Genomic DNA, 18,709 nt, shown 5'->3' with positions numbered 1-18,709 from the left:
TTCTTTCGGCCTGCCAAATAAAAAAAAATTTGGACTTATAATTTTTTCAGAAAAAAATAAAAACAACGCGATCAAAGTTATATTGAGAATGGGGTTACTTTGAAACCACTTATTTTTTTGCTGACAATCTAAAGTAGACCCGCTAAAAAGCCCGTAAAAATAAAAAAAATAAAAATCGGTTAAGTACTTTTTAAGTTATTTATATTTTTAAGGTGTGGGGTTACTTTGATATCATACGAAATGATACAAATTAGAAAAATTAAGCGCTTATTTACTATAAATAACGTAGGAATTTAACTTATCATCGCACTTAATTAGCAACAGATTTTTGAATTGCAAGCTTTTCCGTTTCAGTAAATTTGGTCTGTGCACCCGGGTTTTTGATATGTTACCTTTATACTTATTGTATAAAGTTCTACAAAAAATATTTTTCGATGCGGCACGAATAGATTTTGTGCTAATGTTTGCGAATGCATCATTAAGTTGTTCTTCTTGGTATTTTTTGTAGTCTCATTACCCGATATTTTTTTTTGTAATCTATGGCATTATTTCTATAAAAAAAAATGGATATTTATTTATTGTAGAATTGGGTAGGTAAAGTTTTTTGAAGATAGGCAAATTATATTTTTTCCCAATAGTATTCATTATAGCGATCACGGAAATGCAGCTCTTTTATTTTTATATTATTTTATTGATTAAATATAATTTTTTAAATGATCGATATGACGTTTGTGAGGTGAAATGGCAGATTCGAGTAATTAATTCCTTTGCCGTAGTAAATGGGACGAGATAGAAAAAAAATCGATGTCAACTGTCAGTGTCATTCTTGGAAAATAACTTGCAAATAATTGGAAAATAATGGTCGGACGAAACATTTGTGTTTTCTTGTAATTGGATGTCGGTGTGATTTCTAGAATAAGTATTTTTAACGTCCCTAGCACGCTCAACACGGATATTTTGATAATGATAACGATTGCTTTCGACTACTTGGCACTGCTTCTTGGAGAACATTTTCATTAACGCCTTCACCACGACTCTTGGACTGCTACACGAGTCATTTTGGATCTCAATATCAACACAATAGATGGAGACGATCCCGGAAACGTTCGAATGGAAATAGAATATTACAGAGATGAACTCAAAGTGCGTCGTACCGTCTACAAGACAGTACAGACGTTACTTTCCAAATTCAGCGTATTTGAGCACACCAAAGTCTTTAACAGCGATTCGGTGCCAAGCTTTGAAGATATATTGGCCAAAATGGTAACTTATACGTTTGTGAGGACTATATAAACGTGATTGTTGTATTATACATACATAATGATTAAGATTGTAAGTCTTATAACTAGGTCGTTATTGGCTAATATATATGGGCTCGGCAAGGTGTTCACAATATCTGAACACGCACGCCCTGATAATAGAGGCGTGTTCAGATATTTATGAGCCTCCTAGCTGCACCAATATATCTGATGGCGACTGTACTTTAGAAAACTTATAATATAAATCCAAAATAATATAATATAAATCCAGTAAATTTCGTTTCGTTTTATTTTATAAATCCAGAAATTATTATCCTTAAGCATTAACATTACAACAGTATATAGAATCACGCTGTGTGGCGTGCCCTTGAAGAGAGTTGAGAGGTTCAAATATGGTCAATATGGATAAGTATGTCTGTAGGGTAAATGTGCTTCACGTTGGGGCCTGTTTACATATTGATTAGTGTTGATTGCGGGTTTAATACATTTGCCACTATACACAAGTAGCAAGTGTATCAACTCGCAAAAATACTATATTTTTGCTTCCATTGAGGTGTACATAGTAAGCACTATTCTCAAATTATGTGAGGGAATAAAACAAATTCAATGTAGTAAAGCGTATTTAATAGGGGTAAAGTGACGCGAATACAATTAAAAAAACAACGCATATTCTTAGTTTATATTAAATGTAGATGGCTTTTTAGTTTTCACTTGGTCACAGAAATACGCTAAAAACCACTTTCAGAGTAGGTGTTTCTTGCGTTTTGGCTGTCCTTCTTGTGTCCTTCCACAGCATGAGCATGTCGTAAGTCCTGTTGTATTTGTCCCTGGACTTAGCAGGAAGCTAGTTATTCATTATTAAGTTTGCTTCTGCTTTCAAATGAGGCGGTGTGCCGTCTATTCCAGGTCGTTTTCGTCACTTGAACTCATTTTGTTTACGAGTTCACGAGTATTAAAATAACAAGCGGTAACTTATTGAGTATTGCACAACGAATAAACTTTGCCGCCTTTTATCTGCATATTTTATTAAATTATATTACCATAGATACTAAGCATACGGTACGCGCATGCGTCAATCCGCGCGCACCGCGCAGCGCCCTTTCGCGGTGCTAAAGCGGTATCCAGACGGGACTGATCAAATCGGTCGATTTGATCAGAAATGAAATTGGCGTCAATCTCCAATTTTAGATTTATGGTGATATTAGAGCCATTTAAATTGAAAAAATGCCCCATTACGAAAATACTAGCCTCACAAATTGGTGTTCTTGTGTCCGCACCTCATTTTATCGGTCATTATCGGCGGTTGAATTCGGCGAGCCAAATTGGCGTTTGCGTCCGTACGTCCCGATTCGATCGGGCAATTTAATCAGATTGGCGAAAAATTGACTAATCTGGATACGCCTTAAGCAACATCGAGTTCACGATAATTTGACATATAATAATAATAGATTTTTAGCATAAGTTGCATTTCATAAAACTTAACCCAAATCATTTGTACATTTTCAAGTCAAAGATAAAGACATGTTGGTTTTAAAATTTTAATAAGTATAGACCATAACATTGTCATGATCTTGTAACATTGTTAAAATAAGAGAGTCTCCCATTTTCATTTTATTGCATTTTTTATAAAATGTCTTTAGATTCTCGGGATATCTTGGTCCTAATTCGATTGCTCTTTTTTATGGAAATAATTATATCCTTCAGATTCACAGGATGCTCGAGGCTTAGCCGAATAACACTGCAAGGAAGTATGTCATGGCTCAATGGTTCTAATTAGCCATCAGTATAATACCGCCAATGAATGTTTACATCCACCTGAAAATAAGAACAACATTCATAAAATGAGGATAACCACACAAAACTAACAGATGGTTGAAATTGTTAGAAAAAATTAGACCGATTTCTTGTTTACGAACTTAACAGCTCATGGCAATTTAATAATAAAAATCAAAACACAAGTGAAGAAAGTTTTATGTACCTATGTATTTCACGGATACGTACTCCTGTACGGCCATTGCTCCTCTAATTCAACGGCATTGTGCTTATCACTGTTATGATAATAATTTCAAATTTGTAGAATCTGCTCGTATGAACTCGCTTATTTTTCTTGCAAAACTCTGTCCAAGGGTCAGCGTAGGGGCCGTCGTGTAGGGGTGGGGAAGAAAACGTTGTCCAATAATTTTATTATGCAGTGCCAAGTTATCGAAAGTAAATTCAATCTTTGTCCAAATACGCGCAGATGTCGTGGGGAATCAGAAGTCCGTGGGTCGTGCTGAGGTCGTCGAAAATCTCAATGATAACATTAATAGCAATTCGCAAGGTAACATGAGGCTTGTCCGTTATTTTTCGGGAATGAGAGCTAAGTGACACTGACAGTTGACATCGATTTTTTTTCTATCTCGTCCCATTTACTACGGCAAAGGAGTTAATTACTCGGATCTGCCATTCCATCTCACAAACGTCATATCGATCATTTAAAAAATTATATTTAATTAATAAAATGAAATAAAAATAAAAGAGCTGCATTTCCGTGATCGCTATAATAAATACTATCGGTAAAAAATTTAATTTGTCTATCTTCAAAAAACTTTACCTACCCAATTAATGCCCTGGTGGACTGGTGGCCTTACGCACGTTTGATAAAACATCTAAAGCAAAGCCGCAGGATAAAATATAGCCAAATTCCACCCAGAAACTTAATTCCATACGACAACGGTATGGAAGAAACGGGTAAAAGAATATTTATAATCAGATAAGCAGTTCCATAGATCAACTCCTAGATACAAATTTATAATTCTACAACCTCTAACTCTTCCACTGACTCAAACGATGCCTATTTATTACATTACTATTGAAAAAAAATACATTAAAAAAATCGTAAGCTGACAAAATAATTATTTAATCTTTTGATCAATTTCACCACGTATAAGTGATCAAAGACACCCCGACCCATGGATTCCCCGGCTACGTGCGCATGTGGAGGTTGTCGAATTTAGGTATTTTTTTATAAACTCGCAAATCAACACTGATTAACGTAAGACACTATAAAATTACATGTATTAATTATTGACACAAATACAGTCAAAGTTTTTCGACCAATAAAATCAGGAAGAAAAGCGTACCCGCCATTAATAATTTTTTCTCAAACATGCAATGAAATATTGATGTTATGTTCCTTATAATAGGCTGCGAAGTATGACGTTTCAGGTGCGGCTAGGACAAAAGGTCGTTAATGGAATTTCATACACATCTTGCAGGCCTAGGCCGGCAAAGTCCTCTTTTTTAATTTTCATTTCACAGATATTTGTGACACAGCATCGTGGCATTCATCCATTAAAAAAAACTAGAGGCAGTATTTGCTTTATGGTTTGTAATGACACTCTGCCACTAAGCCTATAAAAAAAAAATGTTTGCTATAATTTGCAGTTTTATTTGTATAAAATCAACATAAACTTAATAAATAATACATTCTATAATTTTATAATTTTAAATTATAAATTTAACTACACAATTAAAAACATTTAAAATATTTCATCTAAACGTTAGCGGTAAAACGGTCTACTCAAACACGCGTAGTTATATTTTTTAAATTGTTATGGAGGTAAAGTTGAAAAATATTCATTCTGTTTTATTGGATTTATGGTGCGTTGTTGATTTTTTGACTTTAATATGAGTTCCGACGAAATAATGAAATTAATATTAATTGTAATCGTAGGTGTTGGAATTGGCAGCGTAAGCAGAATTGATTTTAAATAACTTGCTCCCTCTGCCGCCAAGTCAAAGACGAAGTATGTATATGGTTGCTTATGGCAATTTTATTATTTGAGAAACTAAGAAAAATGGCTTACAGTTTATTAGAAACAGTTTTGTGGCATATTTTAAATGAATGTAACTACAAATTCGTCAACACGTATTCGTATGATTGAAAATAAATAAATAATAATAATAATAAACACTGTGGAAATTATACTTATTTACTCCATGCATAAAGCAACGATGTATGTGAAACATGATAGCAATATGAAAGACTATGTAAACTTATGTGACGAAAACGACAGTCAGACGGATACAAGGCGAAAAAATCAAAGATACATGAAAATATACGGGTAGTAAAAATACACGACTCGTGTAAAACATACGCGTGATAATGATAATAGGTACGTGTTGGTTATATTTTGGGTGTACTTTACTTTTAGTTTTTTCTATAAATAAAACTCGGTTTCGTGGATTTTTTATTTTATTTATTTCATTGCATGTTTGAGAAAAGCACTATACATACCTCGGCGGGAAATGGGGTTGCCCGCGCTCAGACCTATCCGGCCTCGCTTCGCTCGGCCGTCTATATGTCTTCGGCCGGCAACCCCTTTCGTCCCGGCCTCTGTAGTAATGTACTATTTTCTAGACGAAATAATAATATTACACTCGCATCCGCTTACTGCGCGGTGAAACAACTATCAGTGTTGCCAATAAAGAAAAAATTACTGTGAAGTTTTTGTTCAACTCGTTAAAACAAGGACTTTAGTAGCGGAGAGAAGTTGCTATCAAAGTCGACCCGCAAATCAAAGTAACCCCGGTTTACGGTATTTAATACCAGTTGAAATTAGTAGTTACTTATTATATAGTTAATAACAGTAATACCTATGAAGCTTAATTAATCACCAGGGGGGCGATTTTTGAAATTCGATCGTTCGATTTCGTCATTCGGAAATCGGTGGAAAACGGCGAAATGCTAATTTTTGAAATACTAGCGATAGAAATTGGGAATCGAGTGGTATTGACCACTCGTTTTCAATTCTATTAGTAGAATTTAAATGCCTAGTAGTGGAGATATTATTGAACGAAATACACGAAATCGAGTAGTCGAATTTCAAAAATCGGCCCCCTGGTTATTTTTTCACTTGCACCACCGAAATTGAATGGCTGTTTTTTCAAAATACAAAATTATTTTATTTTAACACACGTTTACAGACATAGGGGCCGAATCCTCCTTTTAAGTTAAGTAGTTAGTACCTTTTTCCGTGAAACATCACATATAACTTACTACCAATTTGTAGTTGTGTAGGTAGGTAGTGTAGTTGAAATCCGACGGAATGGATAACATACGAAGATTGAATGCCAATAATAGGTTGATGAGACAGGTTGATAGGTTGAGGGAGACTAACAACCGCTCAAAGTGGAGAGCGATTGGAGAGACGTATGCCCAACGGTGGGCGAACACACGCTGACGAAGAAGAGAATAGGTTGATGTTAATAAAAAACCTTCGCCGAGAACCGAACGATCTGAGATCTTCTCTCTCTTATTGTTTACTGTACTTCGTTTTTATAAATTGACCATGACCATGCTTTAGCTCACAGTATAAAAACTTCGTTTGTCACTTTTTATTCCATTGTAGCATAGTAAGAATACCTATATAGAAGAGATGAGTTTAGGTAATTGGTATTTTTAGTTGTCTCCATGGTAACAAATGCATTAAGAATATGTGAGAATAACATACAACGGGATATATGTACGTCAATGCTTAAGGTGGTTCTCCTTGCTCGATTTTCATACAACTTTCTTGGCACCCTAGCTCCTATTATATAGGGTTTCTTCACTTGTATATGTAATGTTTGGGTAGTATATATATTTCTGTCTTCGCTTAACGTAAAAAAATACTAGATTTTGATTAAAATTATTAAGAAAAAAGCCTTTGAATATTGGTAAAATTTTGCCTCATTGCTTGTTTGTGTGAGTGATGCTTATAGTATCGGTGTAATTCTAACATGGCGACTTCATTTGACAAGCAATCATTTTTAATTTGTCAAAGGTGTAACAGATGGCACTTTAAAACCGCAACACAGATTACCTGTGTATTTTGTTTTATTTTCACTCAATAGAGGGAGGTATATTTAATGCACAAAGCATGTTACGAGTATACCTACTTTATTTAAGAATCTCCTTTCTGATATAATTTCATTCCCAGATTTAATATAACTTAATAATTATTATGATTATTACACAATAAAATACATTTATATATTTATAGAAAGGTCAGTCCAAGCAATCATTCGCGTTACGGTCGTCCACCGAAAACCCTTGTGAATTCTGCTTTCGCTTCAAATAAATTAAATTTCGTTTAAATGTTCTCTGGAAAAGCCTATATTTATTGTAACAATGATTTTTAAACTAAAATACCTAGCTATATTTTTCTCAAAATTATATAGGTATGTGGAGAAAAATGTCATCTTCTTGTAAATAAACAAGATTCTATAATATCTTCTGCTTGTGCATAACAATAACATTAGTAGATGATATTTTTAGGGTTCCGTACCCAAAGGGTAAAACAGGACCCTATTACTAAGACTTCGCTGTCCGTCTGTCTGTCACCAGGCTGTATCTCACGAACCGTGATAGCTAGACAGTTGAAATTTTCACAGATGATGTATTTCTGTTGCCGCTATAACAACAAATACTAAAAACAGAATAAAATAAAGATTTAAATGGGGCTCCCATACAACAAACGTGATTTTTGACCAAAGTTAAGCAACGTCGGGAGTGGTCAGTACTTGGATGGGTGACCGTTTTTTTTTTTTTTGCTTTTTTTTTGTTTTTTTTTTGCATTATGGTACGGAACCCTTCGTGCGCGAGTCCGACTCGCACTTGCCTGGTTTTTTCAAAAATGCTGCCTTTCACCCGAGTTAAAACACTCTACTTTTCATTTCGCATACGAGGAAAGTAAAATGCATGTGTTTTTTTAAATACATTTTTATAGTAGGTATTTTTGAGAGTAGGTATTTTCAATTAACAATTTGAATAGTAATTTATGGAATGGGGAGTCAAATATCAGAATGGAAATTGTATAACAAATCCATTTATACCCAAATTTCAATTGCTTATTGTAAAAAGAATAATAAAATCGTACTTGGAATTGGAACCTAAACTGATCTAGTGCAGAAACGTATCATTTCCTGCACACCTTTTACAACAACAATGACCCTCTTTCATATATTCGGTCAAATTGTGCTTTTTGAAAAACTAATTATATCCAGCCTTTTATGAATGTAGTATGATACCTTAGGGTATGGTGCTTTACGCACACTAGCGTCCCTTCCTCTCCCCCTGACGCAACCCCCCCTTTTTGCATGAAATATGTCCCGGTTCACAGTTTTTTTACATTTTTTGAGGAAAGTATACATTTTAGGAAAAAAGTGTCAATGAAAGAAATAATCCTTAATAAATTCTTAATAAAAAAGGTCATATTCATTTTTTTTATATGATGCACCTAATTCATGTATAAGCTTGTCAAAATTCGAAATAACATAGTTTTTACTTAGGGTTCGAAACTCATTTATTATACACGGTGTAACATGAGGAAACCGAATAATTTTAACAGCGTATTCCTGATCACATTTAGAGACAAAAATGTCCTATAAACTTTTTGAAACTCGCCTAGTTTCAGAGTTAATACCAATAAAAAAAACAATTGTTACATAGTTCAAAACGCCTTTTTGATGGCGATGTTGCTACTATGGGATTTAGTCTAAATATCCTTATTGATATGTCAAAAAGTGACAAGTAACACTTTGCAAAAACTAAGTTTTACGAAAAAAATAACATTTTAAGTGACAAGTTTACCAATAGCATTTAATTTTTATATACAAATTCATTCATAAAATTAAAAAAAAAACCAAACAAAAATTTTGATTTTTGGCGAAATTGACCTAAACACATATTACATCTTTTCCTTTTTTTGACCTCATGTATACATTTTAGGATAAAAGTATCAATGAAAGAAATAGTTCCTTATTAAATTCTTAGTAAAAAGGGTTATATTCATTTTATAACACTTATTATACAAGGTGTCCTCAAGAAATGCGAAAGATTTTATTTCTGAGGTCAAATTAAAAGAAGGAAAAAATGTTTGTATGAGTTTAGGTCAATTTCGCCGAAAACTATTTTTTTTATTGTTTTTAGGGTTCCGTACCTCAAAAGGAAAAAACGGAACCCTTATAGGATCACTCGTGCGTCTGTCTGTCTGTCCGTGTGTCACAGCCGATTTTCTCCGGAACTACTGGACCAATCAAGTTGAAATCTGGTACACATATGTAAGTTTGTAAACAAATGAATTTTAAACATGGGGGCCACTTTTGGGGGGTAAATGAATAAATAAAAAAATAAAAAATTTCAAACTATATCATGTTACATTTCAAATGAAAGAGCTTATTGTAAGGATCTCAAATACATATTTTTTATAATTTTCGAATAAACAGTTTAGAAGTTATTCAAGAAAATAGGCAAAAAATGACTATTACCCCTCCCCCTTTATCTCCGAAACTACTAGGTTTAAAATTTAGAAAAAATACATAAAATAGGTCTATACCTATAGATGACAGGAAAATCTATTAGAAATGTACAGTCAAGCGTGAGTCGGACTTAATTACAGTTTTTGATCCGACTCCTACGGATTTTTTAAAGATTTCACTCACGTTTCGCATAAATAATGTTTAGTTTTAAGTTTATAAAATACATATGTATGTTAGTCTGTAAGGTATTTGTAATATGGGCCTTGTTCCCTGAATTAAATATCTAAATAAATAAATAAATAAATAAAATAAAAAATACATTGTTAAAAATTGTGTAATATACGGAATCCTTGGAACGCGAGTCCGACTCGCACTTGGCCGCTTTTTTTTTATTTTTTTAATATATATGTATGTACATAAAAAGTAAATGTTATTGGTAAACTTATTGTCAGTTAACATGGATTTTTACTTCTTTTTCGTATAACATAGTTTTTGCAACGTGTTACTTAATTGTCACTTTTTGACATATCAATAAGGATATTTAGACTAAATCCCATAGTAACAACATCGCCATAAAAAGGCGTTTTGAACTATGTAACAATAAAAACTTGTTTTGTTTTTAAATTGGTATTAACTCTGAAACTAGCCGCATTTCAAAAAAGTTTATAGGACATTTTTGTCTCTAAATATGATCAGGAATACGCTGTCAAAATTATTCGGTTTCCTCGTGTTACACCGTGTATAATGAATGAGTTTCAAATCCTAAGTAAAAACTATGTTATTTCGAATTTTAACAAGCTAATACATGAATGTGCATAATGTAAAAAAATCAATATGACCTTTTTTATTAAGAATTTATTAAGGATTATTTCTTTCATTGACACTTTTTTCCTAAAATATATTCTTTCCTCAAAAAATGTAAAAAACTGTGAACCGGGACATATTTCATGCAAAAAGGGGGGGTTGCGTCAGGGGGAGGGGAAGGGACTCTAGTGTGCGTAAAGCACCATACCCTAAGGTATCATACTACATTCATAAAAGGCTGGCTATAATTAGTTTGTCTTCCCCATACATTAGAACACAATTTAACCGAATCATGAAACGGATATTTCATGTTTTCTTTGCATTAGCATTTTTCTCTCGATAATTTAATCAATTTGCAACATAAGTAGAAGAATCCTCATATATCCATAAATATCAAAATATAAAAGGACATACATTTTCAGAAGAATTCCCCGAGCGGCGTTGCCAAATGGTTTAAAGTACAACATGCTCGCAACATTTGAATGTCAATAAGTCGACAATGAAAAATTATATTTCAAATCAATTCAAACTTGATATTTTTGACAGTAATGGGTTACTTAAATAAGAAGGCATTTTTCGCCCGGGTCTACTATGGTCAAATGGTCTAGTGGCTTTTAGCTACTGAGTATAAGTCTAACAAGTTGAACAGCATGACAGGGTTCAAACCACGAACAAAGACTCATTTCTTTTTGTATTTATTTATTTATTTTATTTCATCTTTTTGGTAATTTTATATGCCTTATTTTAAAAGTTATTTTAAGTAAATGTGTTGTATTTGATTATTTCATGTAGGTATATCATTTCAATAAAATTTTGGAAACTTTTATTTTATACCTGGTCAAGCAAATCTTTTAATCTTGTCAGTAAAAAAACCGGGCAAGTGCGAGTCGGACTCGCGCACGAAGGGTTCCGTACCATAATGCAAAAAAAAACGGTCACCCATCCAAGTACTGACCACTCCCGACGTTGCTTAACTTTGGTCAACAATCACGTTTGTTGTATGGGAGCCCCATTTAAATCTTTATTTTATTCTGTTTTTAGTATTTGTTGTTATAGCGGCGGCGGTTATAGAAATACATCATCTGTGAAAATTTCAACTGTCTAGCTATCACGGTTCGTGAGATACAGCCTGGTGACAGACGGACGGACGGACGGACGGACGGACGGACGGACAGCGAAGTCTTAGTAATAGGGTCCCGTTTTACCCTTTACGGAACCCTAAAAAGGCGCGAAATCCAAATGTTCTATGAACGATATCCCTTCGCGCCTACATTTTTCAAATTTGCCGCCTTTTTCTACTGACAAGATCTGCTTGACCAGCTATACTTCGTCGATAGTTGACTTCTTATGTACCTATTCTGCGATCCTAATTAGCCTCATGCATGACTTTTTTTTAATTATTTTAATCATTATTTATATCCTTTGAAAACCGGAAAATAAAAATACTTTTATAAATCTTCCCATAATATTATTAAAAAATAATTAAAATACTGAAAATATTTTACTCACGTAAGTTTAGTTTCGAAGAATAACATACGCTTAAAATAATTCAAAAGAGAATGCTAAAATTATAAATTAAAAAAAAACTGGCATTGTCGGGGTTTGAACCATGTATCTTAGCTACAATCTGATTTTTTTCAAAATAGAGGCTACGGGTGCCACGAGCACATGACAGTTGATGGTCGAAAACATTAGTTGCTTCTGAATGCCTTGTAATTCTTAATCGTTGCTCAAACAAGAATTTATTATTTAATTTCCAATCTTTTTTCAACAATAAACATTTCATCCGCTGCGCCCTCTAGGTTATTTTACTGTAACATTACGAATCTGCTGACATTTGACACTGACTTTAAGGTGACTTTAAGTACGTAAGTGTGCGTGAATGCAAGAAATTGCAATATTTTGCAGTTGGATTCCGGTAATAACGAAATGAGACAATGTTGAGTTGAACATGTCTCGATTTGGATGTAGTATTTTTTATAGTTTTCGCACATATCAACACATCTTATGAAACTTTGTATTTTGGGAGAAATAGTGAAAATCCACAATTCGTGCACAGTGACGCCATCTTTTGGCTGATAATCGGCATCCCATCCCTAGACATCCACCTAGCTGATAGACTACAAGATTAAGCAAATTTACCCTTAATGAAAATCTCATTTTTTTTAGATATCGGCACTTCTATATGAATCCTGGTTATAAAAGGTATAAAGTGTCGATATCTCAAAAATTATGAGTCTTGAGTCTTGGCGTTGGTTTTAGGGAGACTCGATATAAAAGCTTATTCTACAAGCTTTTATATCGAGCAAATCCTTGTTGTCCGGGTTTTGGGTATTCCTATAGTTCGACTAAGCTAACTTTGAACGAAATAAAGTGAGGGAAATTAAAAAGATATGTTCATATAAATTTGACATTAGTAGATACTGTTTGTCCCTGCAAGTGCCATGCAGAATGCAGAGTTAGCTTGGTCCGACACTACGCACGCAGGCAGCCGAATAAATATTTGAAGTCATGCATGCATGCATGGTCACTATACAGGGGATTTCAGGGTAGGTATAGTACTTGCTTGGTACCTACCGTTACCTATTTTCGTTACATTATGTAAAGCGTAATGTTTGTGTTTAGACATCAGGCACCCACTCAATGTGATGATATATTGTTATTTCCTATAATAACTCGTACGTACGTACATTCCATAAGCTATATTTAAATAATACTTTTATTAGGTATTTAATTGTATTATCAGTATTAAATGTAAAATAATAAGTTAATAACAGACCTATACTTGGTCAAGCAGATCTTGTCAGTAGAAAAAGGCGGCAGATTTGAAAAATGTACGCGCGAAGGGATATCGTCCCATAGAAAATTTGAATTTCGCGCCTTTTTTTACTGACAAGATTTGCTTGACCAACTATATATTAAATTATTGGTATTGTACGAAATTTGTGAAAAATAAACACCTGTGGCCTATTTTATAAAGCTACAATTTACAAGCGGAAGTCTCTTTCTAACCCTATGTGTTAAACCGAGACTTCCGCTTGTAAATTGTAACTTGTAGCTTTATAAAATAGGCCACTGTTTACCTATACCTAGATACGAAATCTGTGATTAATGTGGCTAAAATAAATGAATTATTATGTGACAAATTTAATTATTATTTGTAGGTAGATACATTTTATGTGTACCCCATTGAGAAGTAGAGGCATTCGATTTTCGCGGTATGGCCTCAGAGGGCCTACTGCGAACCACGTTCGAAGTGTTGCCTCCCTGTCAACCTTACGGACAAATTTACAAGTGCGATAAAGAGGCAAAACGTCGAACGTGGTACGCGGTAAGCCCTCAGAGGGCCTACCGCGAACCACGTTCGACGCGTTGCCTCCCTGTCACACTTGTAAATTCGTACGTAAGTGTGACAGGAAGGTAACACGTCAAACGTGGTTCGCGGTAGGCCCTCAGGCACCGGAAACTGCGAATTTCCATGTCAGCATACGTTCAAATATCTTTGCGAAATAGCTTATGACTAAGGGCGTAATAATTTAATAAACTAGTTGTTTTAAATTTGTGTACTAGTTTTAGATATAAACACTACATATGCAATAAGTATAAATGATTTATCTTAAAAATGTTCTTGTTGTTAGATAATGTTGATGATTCCAAATTGGAAACCAATTACATTTTTAAACCATTCAGTGATAGTTTATGAACGTAATCTCAACTTTCAATAATGTCAATTTTGACATAGGCGTTGACATTTACAATCAAAAAACAACAAAGCGATATAAAAGCGATTACACCGGTAGACTGTAGAATTAAATAACATTGTACGCGTTATAATTAATATTATGCCTCAAACCTTCCAAGTGTTGCGGTGTTACAAATGCGAGGTGTTCCAAGTAAGTAACAAAAATACTGACAACTAATATGATTTCATATCTTACCTGGCTTTAAGTACTTAAATATACTTGGTCAAGCAGACTTGTCAGTAGAAAAAGGCGGCAAATTTGAAAAATGAAGGCGCGAAGGAATAGTGTCTCATGGATAGAAAATTTGAATTTCGCGCCTTTTTCTGGTGACAAGATTTGCTTGTCCATCTATATAATGTATGTATTTGTTAAAGGTACACCCAACTAAGAAAGCTAACAAATGGATTTGTAAGCTATGTAACGAGAAACAATCAATTAAACGGTTTTATGGTTTGGGCACAGGCAATGAGTGCAGGTTACATGTCCAGAAACTGAATGGGATCAGAGCTGACATTGATGTGACTAGCTGCGATTCTGATACCAGTGGCACCAGTAATATAACAGAAAGTCCAGAAAAATCTGGACAGAATGAACTCACATACTGTTCAGTTGCCAAGAAAAGTAAATGGCTGGATTTTGTAGACACTGAGGAAAAGAAAGAAATTTCTGATGAAACAATGCTCCTAAACAATACTGAAGTTGTATTGGAATTACCAAAAAAGCGACCAAGGAAATCCTATACAAGTACTAAAATACTGAGTAAGCCTAAAACTGAATGTTTGTCAGATTATTCACCACCTTCATCATTATCAAATGATGATAAAAAGTGTAATGGTGTTACATCTATGGATAAAGCCGAATCACTTATTTATACTTGCACGGCCAATACAGCCCATGATATATCAGAAGCTCCGATAATTAATAATTCAAAATGGGCAAAATTTGTAGAGGATACCCAAAATTGTAAAGATGAACACAGTATACATCCAATTACATATACTGATAGTCTTTTTTCTCTCAACCCTGTGGAAGATGAGGAACTCGATTCAGTCCTGGATCTGTAGTTCAATCAGCTTTATATCTTGTATCAGACTGTGCCTTTATTTACTACAACATCAATAAATAAACAGTCTCATTTATAATATTTTATTACAAAAACCAATACACATTTCATCACAATGGCAACAGTATATTATCACTTAAATATCTCTACAAGATAATAGCATACTTCCTACCACACATACTGACTGATTCAATAACATTACTTACATTTAGAGGAGCTCGTTTGCCCAGTTGACAGTAGACCAACCAGGGGCCCGTTTCTCAAAAGCTTTTAACTTTTAATAAAGTGGAAGTCCTTTCTAACAAAAGTTGTCAAAAAGTGACATCTGATTATATTACGAGAACAAGCTTGTGAGAAATGGGCCCCAGCCCCAGCAGCTCCTCTCAATACTAAATTGTGTCTGCTACCTCAAGATCCTATCAGAGGGAGAGCTGGCACTAACATTTTCACATCTTTTTATAATGGTTGAATGTTTCTAGGCTATCCTTGGCTGACTTTCAGGCAGTATGGCTGGTGAAAGGGGAGGTGTTTAGGTAAAAAAAATGATGTAAAAATTCACCCCAAAAGATAATTTTATCACATTTCCTGTCCGTGGGGACATGAGGCTTTCTTTCAGGAGTCTGTGCTTCCACTATGAGTTCACAAATTCAAAGTGGAAGCACACTAATAGGATGTGTGTCTTTGTTAAGTATATAATTTTGTATGAGGACAGTGAACGTATAGTTCATCTTTTTACTTTCAATATGGCTGTGACATAAAAATCATGTATAAACGCTAAACGCCGCTTCTTTCAGCAACCAACTGATATTTTATCAGAAACAAATGCATCATAAGTCATAAAAATAAAACAATCACCATATCACAACACACGCAGTAATCTCATCAAATACGCGCTCGTACACGTCAGTTTACTCTTACAGATATATCTGGATACTGTATACAAGTAATTGAGGATATAACGTATTATTCGAAGTTATGATGCCTTGATTACTTGAGCTTACTGTGGGACTTAGTCATTTTGTGTAAGATTGCCCCTATAATACATATATATTATGATATGACGTGAGATTTTTGTTGCCAGCTCTTGGACTATGTTTTTAAAACGTAAATAAAAATCAGATTAAAGCTAAACTAATGGAGAGATCAGGAAAAATACAAATATGTTGTTTTATTTTTAAACTATAACTGACTCCTTTCTCTCCGTCTATCTATACATATCTTCACTGGGTAATGGGAATATTTGGCAGAAGGGATTGTGTTATGTTTAAAATACCTCAATATTGTTTGGTACCTTATGTCCAGTGTCACAAACTTAGGAATACAATTTTTATCTATATTATATAGAACTATGAACGTATGCACCCGGATCGGTGGGCCATATTGGCTACCAAATAGACACCACAGATAAGCCGGGCAGAGGCAGGCCAAAAAAGAGATGGTGTGGTGGGATGACCTCGACGCTTTTCGACTGGCTCAAGCATGCACCAAACCGTGATGAGTGGCGAAAGAAAGGGGAGGCCTTTGCCCAGCAGTGGTACACAAGATAGGCTGTTTTTTTTTTTAAAAAAGAACGGTATTTTGAGTGATTTGATTTGTTTCATACAAGTAAAGCCATTCTAACTATGGATTTCCCTTAATAAACCATGTATCTCGGCAGAAGTATTCAATGGAAATATTGGCTCGTTGTTTCATTATAATATAAAACAAAGACCGACTGTTACCAGCTTGCAAATTATATAAAATATAGTATTAAAAATATCAAAGACTTTTTAACCCTTCATACAACGCTCATGCATTACATAAATTACCTAAATTTTATTTATTTAACAAACATGTTACATACAAGGTGTACGATCTGTACTACCTAGTAAAAAAAAATAAACACTTTCACAAATTATAACCGACACTATGTATATCACTATGCATGTCGAATATTACTATTTATGAAGATACTCATAATTGGCAGCCGAGTTTATGACGCCAATGATGATCATTGTAGGTACTGTTTAAGTTTGAAACGGTGTTCTAAGAAGACTCAAACTACTCAACGATAATATCACGGTTTTGGTTACGAGCAATCGGCAGTGGTGGGACTAGTCAGTAGGGCAGCGTGTGTCGACGCCGATGCAGCGCTCGCGCCCTCGCGTACCGCCGCCCGTAGCCACTCCAGCGCCACGCTCTGTAAAGCCACAGTGGATTGTATTATCGTATCCAACATTAAAAGGCCATTAGTAGGCCGGCAACTGTAGGCAGTGCACTATGAAAAGAGAAAATAATATTACCTTTCATTATACGGGGTAGAGTCACCTCGAAACATGTGATTATCTTCGAAACGCCTTCTGTCTTCTGTCAGGCCTAAAATAATATAAAAAAATATTAAAATGATTGTTATTTATTAAATCAAATATAACAAGTACTTTAGATTACCGACCCTGCGGATTTGAGTAGGAGTGTCGGCGACATGAGGGCCCGCGGCAGCTGAGAAGCTGTTGTAGTTGATTGTGGAAGTATTCTCTCTCCATAGCGGTCAAGTATTTCACTCTGTTCTGAGTTTCAAAGGGATCTGCAACATGTTATAAGACACCTATTTTTGCGAGTATAATATTTACTAAGTACATATATCGTGTCGAGGGCCAGTTACATCGAATAAACTAGACTGACTATACTTAGTCTGTATTGATAACCGATTATGTGGTTTGCTCGAACGCTGCCCTACTGTCGGTGTCATTGTGACACTACGATGGGCGCGACCCGGACTGTCAGAAGAGGATCGCCTGCCATGGCTGCGTCGGAGTGGAGTTTAGTTGAAGCTACGCCTGTTTTCCGTGTTTTATGTATTAAATCCTTTATTTAATGATGTATGGTGTTTTCTCTTCTAACAGTTCAGAAGCGCGATACGTAATTTACGTCCACAATATATTCTGAAAGGCAAAAAGCCAGTAGTTCATCCGCTTATTGTTGCTAACCAAATGAACGCCGGTTCAAGTGATTTTACTATTATATTCGCACCATTCATCATTGAATATTATAAATAAATCTTTGGTGAAGCCTTGTTAAGGCATATTTGATGAAGAACATTATTGATGGCGGTGTACGTACATCACCGTAGTTCATGGCGTCATCGTCATAACCAATACTTGTCCAATGTTGTCCAATACGAGAAGTTAGTTGGAATACTATATTTGGTAAGCTATATCGTATCGTTTCAATGGTTGGAACGATGTTCAAGCCACGTAAGTTATAAAAATGATCTATGGGTAAGTAATCCAAGAACTATGTGCCATAGTGTCAAAACTTGAATATCAGTGTACAATCAAGTAAAATCTGTGAAAGGTTGTCTTATCCACTTAGTGTAGAATAGTATTGCACATATGCAAACAATTTACAGCCTAAAATATCAGCTATAATGGCATACAATCATTCATCATAATTATTTAGTCTTAGAATATGCAAAGAAAGGCAATAATCAGAATTGCCATTATGATTATGAATGCCAGCTAGACTACTGCAATGACATTATAATCACACCATAATATTTATTCTGGACCCCAATTTTA

The 18,709-nt window shown here is 34.6% G+C and overlaps 2 protein-coding genes across 3 annotated transcripts in view; one reads left to right on the top strand and one right to left on the bottom strand.

The window, feature by feature from the left end:
- The first annotated feature begins 13,794 nt into the window (after nt 1–13,794).
- LOC134678992 (MRN complex-interacting protein) lies at nt 13,795–15,167 on the top strand. Of its 2 annotated transcripts, none has more exons than XM_063537760.1 (2): nt 13,795–14,239; nt 14,464–15,167. In XM_063537760.1, exons 1-2 carry the CDS (start codon nt 14,189–14,191, stop codon nt 15,151–15,153), a joined length of 741 nt encoding a protein of 246 aa, XP_063393830.1. In that variant the 5' UTR covers nt 13,795–14,188; the 3' UTR covers nt 15,154–15,167. The 2 variants fall into 2 exon arrangements, with proteins under 2 accessions (XP_063393830.1, XP_063393831.1); XM_063537761.1 differs by having other exon boundaries at nt 14,162–14,239; nt 14,552–15,167.
- Nucleotides 15,168–15,221: 54 nt separating this feature from the next.
- The window catches only part of LOC134678984 (extracellular sulfatase SULF-1 homolog), a 76,478-nt gene continuing 72,990 nt past the window's right edge, over nt 15,222–18,709 (bottom strand). The window contains exons 15-17 of the mRNA XM_063537747.1: nt 17,584–17,715; nt 17,435–17,507; nt 15,222–17,331 (exon numbers count right to left, since the gene is read on the bottom strand). Coding sequence (XP_063393817.1) covers nt 17,250–17,331; nt 17,435–17,507; nt 17,584–17,715 — 287 coding nt within the window. The 3' untranslated portion in view covers nt 15,222–17,249. The remainder of the gene's footprint in view (nt 17,332–17,434; nt 17,508–17,583; nt 17,716–18,709) is intronic.

The sequence above is a fragment of the Cydia fagiglandana genome, chromosome Z (genome assembly GCF_963556715.1).
Source record: "Cydia fagiglandana chromosome Z, ilCydFagi1.1, whole genome shotgun sequence".
Lineage (NCBI taxonomy): Eukaryota > Metazoa > Arthropoda > Insecta > Lepidoptera > Tortricidae > Cydia > Cydia fagiglandana.
Note: the sequence above shows the minus strand (reverse complement) of the source record. Positions and strands in the feature narration are given on the sequence as shown.

Bases quoted from the DNA above. Each gene is read 5' to 3' on its own strand.
- LOC134678992 (XM_063537760.1), top strand. From the start codon at position 14,189: ATGCCTCAAACCTTCCAAGTGTTGCGGTGTTACAAATGCGAGGTGTTC. The intron at 14,240-14,463 runs GTAAGTAACAAA...TATTTGTTAAAG, and splicing joins ACAAATGCGAGGTGTTCCAA to GTACACCCAACTAAGAAAGC.